The sequence below is a fragment of the Rhinoderma darwinii genome (assembly GCF_050947455.1).
Source record: "Rhinoderma darwinii isolate aRhiDar2 chromosome 1 unlocalized genomic scaffold, aRhiDar2.hap1 SUPER_1_unloc_26, whole genome shotgun sequence".
NCBI lineage: Eukaryota > Metazoa > Chordata > Amphibia > Anura > Rhinodermatidae > Rhinoderma > Rhinoderma darwinii.
The window spans coordinates 52,945-62,500 of record NW_027461663.1 but is presented as its reverse complement, the minus strand read 5'-3'; the positions used below and the strand labels follow the sequence as shown (position 1 = coordinate 62,500).

Sequence of the window (9,556 nt, the reverse complement as noted above, 5' to 3'; positions counted from 1 at the left end):
AACTTATGGTGGGGGAGGTACCAGCCCCGATCAGAATAGTGGGAACTTATGATAATAGATATAGGGAGATCAGGACCATATTTCAAAAGTTCTGGCGGATTTTAACTGCTGAGATCTTAACAAGGCAGCTGCCCCTTACCCACTGATCACATTTAGAAGGGGTAAGAACCTTGAGGACCGTTTAGTTCACAGTCATTTTACCGAGTGCTCACCACTGATCGGATGGCTGCCCGACACACCAACGGGAACATTTAAATGTGGATCCTGCAAGGCACGTAAATACATCACTAAAAGTAATACATTTCAGACTGCGGCCACAGGATAAATTTTCAAGAACAGGGAATTTGGAAACTGTAAGAAGGGGGTTGTATACATGGCAACATGTACCGGACCACAAAATTACGTGGACAAAATGATCCGGGAATTCACGAGAAGAATCCTGGATCACATTGGAAATATCCGTAGAAAAGATACATGTCTAGCAAGCCACATGCGAGAGATGCACAACAATAGAGAGGAAGAAATTACATTACAAGCTATAGAGGCATTAAGATTGTCTAGGTTGCCTCCACGATTTGACGGACTCCTACTTCAAAAGGAACGTAGACGGATTTACTGACAATACATTAAGCCCGGAGGGTATTAATGATTATTTGTCATTTACCAGCTTTATATAAAAAAGTGTGTAGACCTAGGTCCATCCTCTATTTATATCCTTTAGATGGGAGAGATTATTCACATAACACGGTCTCACCCTCTCCATAACTCTGCATTAGACAGTCAAATAAAGAATCTAGAATGCTTTAACTATAAACATAACTAAGTTTAATCTTTGTACATCGGTTCCTGACAAGACTAAATAGCCTACACACACTATCAAAATTTGCATCCCCCGCTAGATGTAACTATGATTGACAATTCAGGTCACTGTATGGATGATTACTATATGTCTCGACATGGCTCCATCCCCCGCTAATGTGGAGGGAGGGTTTGGCGCTATGTCTGATCCATGCCAGTGATGGGGATGGAGCATGCACGGTCACACAGTGCAGCGCCGATACTCCAATCACCACCCCGCACTTCATCTAGGGGAGGCCGGGTCTTAGCCAGTCAGTGGTTGGGTGTATCGGACGAGCCACTTACAAACAGGGCGGGACATGCATTACGTGCGGTGTCCTCTTATTGGTTAGCACATACAGGGGGGGTGCACTTTGCCTTTTATGACGGAGTGTTCTGCCGCTAATCGCGGCTAGCAATCTATGTCCACGCCACTAATGAATCAATGCTCCTATTACATTGTGCACTTAGACTTCTAGAAGATCTAATAAATTAATTCTGCAGGCCCCTGAAAATTTAAGGCACATATATAAAGTAAAGAAACGCGTAGGGCTGATATTTGGTAGCCATATAGACAAGTGTGCTCCAATAGCACTGGAACTGGTCACTCTGTACCTGGTGCAGGTGGTCAGGATTGCAGAGTTTACAGAAACAGCCCAGTGCTTACGATTACACAAGTGGGGTCATAGATCTCTACTTGTATTAATACTGTAAAGGAAAAGATCTACTATTACACACACAATTACTTTAAATCAACAAGTGTCAATGTAAAGTGCGAAAGCACTAGACAAATGATTACTGATACATCTGTATCGTCATTCGGTTCATGCAGATATACTGAATGAACCAAATATTAACGGTTATATGGTAACCGGGAACAACAATATCCCGAAGAAGGAGGAAGAAGGAGGAAGAAGGAGGAAGAAGGAGGAAGAAGGAGGAAGAAGGAGGAAGAAGGAGGAAGAGGAAGCTCTGCCGCTTCGGGCCAAAAAGCATCAGTCAAAGATGTGCTCTCCTGCCAGCCCACTGCACCAAACAAAAATTGCTCTCCTTCTACAATGTAACACTGCTGGATCTTTTCAGGAGGTGTCATTTGTAGAAAAATGTGGATGCTGTAGAAGAATATGCTCTATATAGTAACTCACGTGTCATCAGTATCTATAGACTCCCCACGGGCGGCTCCCCCCTGAATGGATTCCATTGCTGTGGAGTACAGTGCCTTTTGTGCCACTGGACGCTTTTCATCAGCTTGACTGTGCGCCCCGTCCGCTTGCCTCTCTTTTTCCTGTTGCTCTAGGTTGTGCACGCCTAAAAGAAGGCTGTAATCCATTATCTTGAAGCTTTCTAAAACCTGGGGACGGATCAAGGTAATAAGATGCCACTTCTGCTTCATGATCTTCAAATAATAAAACATGACTATTAATAATTTTCTACTTCCCCAAAACAGTACAAGACACCCACCCACATACATACCGTACCATTAGGAAAATATAAATCCTTTCCATAGTGCAAGATTCCATATATTTACCACTAACTGTTCTCATGGTCTTTTAGGGGGTCAATTCACAAAGTAGCGGTTAGACATATATAACCATCAGTAGCAGATGAATTATTTTTTTGAACTTATGTGGACTACAAAAAGGGAGTCTCCCTGCAGTATAGATATGCTAAATAGATTTTTTTTATATTGCTGGTGAAGGCATGTGTGATTAAAGCATAGTCACACTTGGATCAAGGTCACTTGTGGAGGAGGGACGGAGAACACAAATTACCTCATGACCACTTTATTCAAGGAAAAAATGTGCGTCTCCCATTAAGCTCACACAACCCCCACAAATGTTCTGAAATACATCTATGACATTAATCTTACGTAGGCAGAAAACCACGTTGACAAAATAAAAATTTGTATCTAAAACCTTTGATATGAATACCATTGTGAATCTGAAGCCCTGCCCAAAAGTGGCACATGGGCCTTATAAATATTGTGTTTAGCCCGAACACATTTTTCCAGTCTATCTACTCCAAAAAGCTTATATAAATACAGTGATAAAACGGCCCCAATCTGTTTCTATGCATGGTGCAAAACCTAAACTAAAAATCGTCAAAAATTATAGACAACATCTATGAAACGAACTTCACTGTTATTTTTTGCTTTTACGCAAGAAAAAAAAACAAAACCTACGTTTTAAAGGATCCTGGTGCCTTGGAACTCCATTGGTGAACGGTCATTTCCAAAGAACACAGAAATGGAGTTGGAGCGGTGCTGAGGACTTGGGTTTGTTTTTGAAAAGATGCCGTCTATGAAAGTTTTTTAAATCATGTACTTTATTTAAATTTAGCATTTTGAAATAATAGAAACAGACAAACAAACCCTCCCCAGTGGTGCAATACTTTGCACAGGCTCTACAAATGTATTGGCGCATGCCGGTATAAAAAGTGAGAACCATGTAAACAATAAAGAGGCTCCTTCAATCAGACGATTCGCAGAGGTGCTGACAGTCAGACCCCCATCGATCTAATAACCATTTAACTTTATGTTGGTTAAAGGGAAAATTGTGCAGCCAGTTTTCGGCAATACGTTTTCTGGCCATCGCTACCTTTACTGGCTCCAAAGCAGCTTGATCTTCAAACTTACCCTGTTCACATCTGCATTAGAGGCTTCATTAGGAGCCTCCATCGCAGATTCCGCTAAAAATACCAGAAGCAATAGCACAGCATGCTGCGCTATGGTTTATGGCAAATACACGGACACCTCGACGAAACCTTTTAAGTTAACGTTCCATCGGGTGCTGGTTTTCTCCGTTGTTCAACGGTACCTGCCCTTCGTGTCAAATATGGGACAGCCTGTGTGTGTGTGCGCTTCACAGTATTTGTGGAGTTTCATCTACAATATTCTGCCATTGCTCACGTAGTTTTATTAGAAGGTACTGGTATAATTTAGAGATAAGGCCAGCCGAGCCTTCCACATTTCCAGCCATATCTAGAATAGGATTATAGGCCACTGTTCTAATTCCATTAGCCATTTCTCTATTAATCACATATCTTACCTGAAGATACTTGTAGAACTGTTGAGGTAATTCGTACTCTAACAGAGAGAATGGTTTAAATACGTAGGATGCAACGAATGCCTTTAAAAATTTCCAGCTGCCCAAACCTTTAAGACTAGCCAATTCGGGAAGCCATGGCGTAACCTAAATTTGAGCTTGGGTACAGTCCTTACCCCTACCTAGCAAACCTTGCATCTTCCTCCATACCTTATAAATCATATTTTATGGGAATTCGTTTAGAGCGAGTTGTGAATTTGAGCGGTTAGAGCTTCAAATAAAATTAATTATCAAGGAATATTGTTCACAGCATTAGAAGAATTGTTCAGCAGTCCCAGACAGCTAAGTAATAAGTTCTTGGGTCAGTGACCGCCAGACCACCCTCCTTCTTGTTTTTTTGTGAAGTTTCTTCTTTAATGCTAGCGTTACCCTTGCGCCATATCAAAACTCTGAATATGTGGTTGACTTTATGAAAAATAATAAATTGCTGACAGAGGAGCTATGCAGCATATATGCAGGGGAGTTATGCGGTATATACAATTGGGGCATCCATTTTGTTTAACCCCTTCAGGACACAGCCTGTTTTGGCATTGTGGACGCAGCGGATTTTCTTCAAATCGGACATGTGTCCATTTATGTGGTAATAATTTTGGAATGCTTATGCCTATCCAAGCAATTCAGAGAATGTTTTCTCGTGACATATTGTACTTTGTTAGTGGAAAAATTTGGTCGATAAATTCAGTATTTGTGAAAAACACCAACTTTGAGAAAATGTGCAAAAATGTGCATTTTTCTAAATTTAAATGTACCCGCTTGGAAAACAGATGTTAATTAGTAACAATTTTTTGTAGTATTACTATTTCCCATATATCTACTTTATGTTTGCATCGTTTTTTGAACATCCTTTTATTTTTCCAGGACGTTGCAAGGCTTAGAACTTCAGCAGTAATTTATCACATGTTCAAGAAAATATCCAAAACCTATTTTTTTTTGTGGACCAGTTCAGTTGTGAAGTGGTTTTGAGGGCCTTCTATATTAGAAACCCCTATAAAGTCATCCAATTTTAAAAACTGCACCCCTCAAAGTATTCAAAACCGCATTTAGAAAGTTTCTTAACCCTTTAGATGTTTCACAGAAATTAAAGCAAAGTGGAGGGGACATTTATAAGTTTCATTATTTTCTTTAGAAAATCCATTTTAATCCAATTTTTCAGTAACACGGAAGGTTTTATAAGAGAAACGCAACTAAATATTTATTGCCCAGATTCTGCAGTTTTTAGAAATATCTCACATGTGGCCCTAGTGCGGTAATGGACTGAAGCACAAGCCCCAGAAGCAAAGGAGCACCTAGTGGATTTTGGGGCCTCCTTTTTATTATATAAATTATATTTATAATTTATTATAATTTTAGGCACCATGTCAGGTTTGAAAAGGTCTTGTGGGGTCAAAACAGTGGAAACTCCCCAGGACTACACCATTTGGCAAAATACATCCCTCAAGGAATTTATAAAAGGTGTTTTTTTGCTGAACGGGTGGAATTAGACCGTGAAAATGATAATCTAAATTTTTTCCAATGAGACGTAAAAATGATGACATTTTACAAGGCATTAAAAATAAAAAAGAAGAAGCACCCCAACATTTGAAAAGCAATTTCTCCCGATCACGGCAATATCCCACATGTGGTAAAACTGCTGTTTGGACACATGGCAGGGAAGAGGAGGGAAGGAGAACCATTTGGCTTTTGGAGCTCATGTTTTGCTGCAGTGGTTTTCAGGGTGCCATGTCACTTTTGAAAAGCCACTGAGGGACCAAAACCCCATGATACCATTTGGGAAACTACAGTCCTAAAATAACTTACCTAGGGGTATAGTGAGCATTTTGATCCCACAGGTTTCTTGCTGAATTTAGTGGAATTAGGCCGTAAAAACTTCTATTGTTTTCTTTACAGCGTTCACCGTGGGCTATAAATTAAATTTTTCCTTTATTCTGCGGGTCAACGTGATACCGTACGTAGTCGCTGCGGGGTGCCGATATTGTTGTAACTCCTTAAATGCGGCGGTCTGTATTGACCGCCGCATTTAAGGGGTTAATCGGCGGGATCACGACTGTGATCCCATCAGACGTGTTCCCTCGGTACGAAGGCTGCTAGTAGCAGCCCGTACTGGGAGATTCCGGGCTGTGGGGAATGCCTGTGCGCTCAGTTAGGAGCACACGTAGATTAACTGGCTGCAGGCACAAGGACCAGCGCTGCAGCCCGTTAATCTACATGGAGTGGTTGGGAAGGGGTTAACGAGGTTGGTACAACCTATCGCAGATCGTGTCCGCTTACACCAAGCCTCTAATTTTTGGCCTATTTTTTAGCATAAGGGAGTCTAGATTTAAGTGCTCATACTCATGGCGCAATAATGACGTAGATACTCATTCCCAAAATATTTATTAGTAGACGTACACTGTAATAGTATAGTTTCTCAATCTAGTTTAAGGTGTTGTGCATCAAGTAACATCAGCTCCGATTTATTCCAGTAAACGGCCAATCCAATGTATTGGCCTTATGTTTCAACAGTGAACGCAACATCCCAGCATCTCCAAATAAAAGCAGCATATCATCATCGCAGATGGCCATCTATTCCTCTAAGCCATCACACCAAAAACATTAATATTAGAGTGTGCCCTAATAAATGCAGCCAGTGGCTCTATGATATTTGCAAAGAGAAGGGGAGACAGGGGGAGACTGTCATGTGCCCCTTCCGAATGCAAATGCCTCGATTAGATCATTATTCACCCAAACGCTGGCCCTATCTGCAAATGACAACATTGGGAGCGCGATAGAATCCAAATACGTTAAAATAGGTTTGGGCGTTATTTGCAACCTGGATTTATATGCATTTTTACAAAAGTTGTAAAGAGATACCCAATTTTACCAGGACATCTGTAACTAGCTCCTTGGCTGTGGACCACAGCGGAGTAACGAAGGACATACCAATTTGGGAGCTAGCAATTGTTGCAAGCATATGTCCTGCTCTTTCCCCTGCTTCATAGGGAAACTTTCATAAAAAAATTATTGTCCTCAGCCACTTAAAGAATATAGGCTTATAGTGCCTCTCGTGCTTCCCTCTAATTTGCATTATGCATTTCATCTTGTTGAAGACAAGCGGTCTCCGTTTTAGATGCTCTCCTACAAAGAATTTCCTCAAACAACCGGTTATTTTATTTTTTCTTCCAGCTAATGTTTTAATAAGGTTCCGCAGACTGGTCTTCAAAGTAACCCATACCACTTCATGGATTGCCAACAAAAGGTTAATGGCAAACAGAATTTCGTTAATTGGGAACATGTCAATACAAGGCAAATAGTTATAAAGAACTGGAGTGGCATGAGAAAACACGTATATATGGATGATTAACTCTCCAAATGTCTATCAATAAGAGTAAGCATGAACATTATACATTAACCACTTGCCACACCATGACATAACTGTCAGTCATTGCACAGGGCGTTCATGGGCCATTGCCCGCTACATTTGCTGCGGGTGTCCGTTCTGCATTACAGCTGACATCTTGCACTAACAGCCGGGATTGGAAATAAATGCCAATTCTGGTCGCGTAACGACATAGATGCTGCGGTCAATATCAACCGCTGCATCTAAGCAGCTAGATAGAGCGGGGGGCACACACTATCACTCCATCAGCCCCCCTTCAATGCGATCACAGTGGTAATGATAGCTCCCAGGTTTGCCATCTTGTGATTCTGCTAAGGCCTGCCAGAGGCAGCAGTTTTCCCCACTAAGAACATTTATTATCTATCCTCGGGGGTCCCGAACTCTGGATTTTGAATGGAGTGGCGGTTGAGCATGGCCTCTGCCACTCCATTCAATTTCTATGAGAAAGGCGGATATTGCCAAGCGCTGTACTCGCCTGTTTGTCGGCCCCATAGATATTGAATGGAGCGCTAGCGGACATGCATGACTACCACTATAGTCAAAATCCTCCGCACTGCGATCGTGCAGAGGGGAGGACCGGGGGTTTGGGACCCCTGTTCTAGTGATTAGTGGGGTTCCCAGTGGTGGGATCCCCAACAATTATACATTACCTAGGTATGAAAACTACAGCTCCGCATAAAACAAGCCCTCACAAATTAGTTTTCCCTTTGTAAAAGTAGTAAGGGTATGTTCACACAGTTTTTTGCAGACAGAAAATTCTGCCTCAAAATTCTGCTTGGAATTTTGAGGCAGATTTTGATCTGCCTGCATGCGATTTTCATCTGCGGCAATTGAGCGCCACGGGCAAAAACGCAGTGAAATATGCTTTCACTGCCTCCCATTGATGTCAATGGGATGTCAGAGACCTAAACGGCCGAAGATAGGGTATGTCGCTTCTTTTTCCCGCGAGACAGTTCATCTGTCAGCCTCCACCTCCCATTGAAACGTTTTCGGCCGTTTTCAGTCAAAAAACTCTGTGTGAACTAGGCCTTAGTCATCCGTAAAAACGAAAACCAAAAACAATGGAATTGCTGTTTTTTTTTCTATTCTACCGCTCAAAGATTATATATATATATATATATATATATATATATATATATATATATATATATACATACATATACATACACAATAATGGTACAATAGATTAAGGCGCTAAAAAAATAAAAAAAAATAAAAAAAAAAAGCATTCAAACGACTAGGTCAAACAATATCTAGATTTTCTTTACAGCCCTTGGAAGATGGGGAGGCGGAAATAATGAAAATAAAAAATGGCTTGGTACTGGCGCAGTTAAGTAATACGCCAAATATAGTAGGTGCATCGTTTGCAGATAAATGGTCTACCCGTAGCCCATCCCATTATGAATGGGTTACTAAATTCAGCCATAAGTACCAGTGGCACATTTGGCACCTTCTCCACAAATAAGATTTTTTTTCAATTTTTTTTTTTTTTTTAAAGACCACTCTGGAAAACGGGGGTGGAATGTACAGTGCAATTAGGATGCAATACTCCGCAAATATTTAGCAATATAAGCAAATGTATCTGCCCCCTCTGCCTAATTCTTGAGTTATAAATAGAAAAGGGAATAGACCAGTGAATGAGAACGCTCACCTTCATGGACACACAGCTTCTCAAACTTTTTCTACTGCTGTCTCCCCACCCATGATCAAAGTCCGTGCCAAAATGAAATTTATATTCCATTGTTCTCCTGAACCTTGTATAGCATTAAGATAAAAACAAAACAAGTCAATTATGTTGCTAAACCAGATATTGGTGCAACCGGAGAGAGGACACTGCAACTTATAAATCACTTGTCAAAAGGGCTTCCCCTGTGTCACACCAACAGCTAGAGGGCACCTCACAGTTTGAGAAGCACTGCCCTAGAATATCCTGTGTATGTAGCATGGAAGGAAGACCTAATCTACGATCTATTCAAAGTACAGGTAATATCTTTAGTAAAGGTGTGTCTCCTGTTGGCGGGCCACTGTCGGATCATAGGGATAAAAAGGCACACCGTTTAACATGCCTCAGACATTCCATGATATCAATGTCCATTTTTTTTTATCCATTTGCATAGTTTTAGGAAGTGGCTTGTGCTAGGGGTGAGATTCTCGTAAGAGATATTATATCTTATCAGTGTAGCTAAAAAACAGTACCAAAGTTCCTTTCAAACTCGACCCATAAGGTTCCTAGCCTGCC

The 9,556-nt window shown here is 41.1% G+C and overlaps 1 protein-coding gene across 2 annotated transcripts in view; it reads right to left on the bottom strand.

Moving 5' to 3' along the window:
- Positions 1-9,556, bottom strand: part of LOC142671132 (phosphatidylinositol 4-phosphate 5-kinase type-1 gamma-like) — an 84,331-nt gene that overhangs the window by 52,620 nt on the left and 22,155 nt on the right. For both annotated transcript variants that reach the window (XM_075847149.1, XM_075847150.1), the window contains exon 8: positions 1,983-2,188. In XM_075847149.1, coding sequence (XP_075703264.1) covers positions 1,983-2,188 — 206 coding nt within the window. The remainder of the gene's footprint in view (positions 1-1,982; positions 2,189-9,556) is intronic.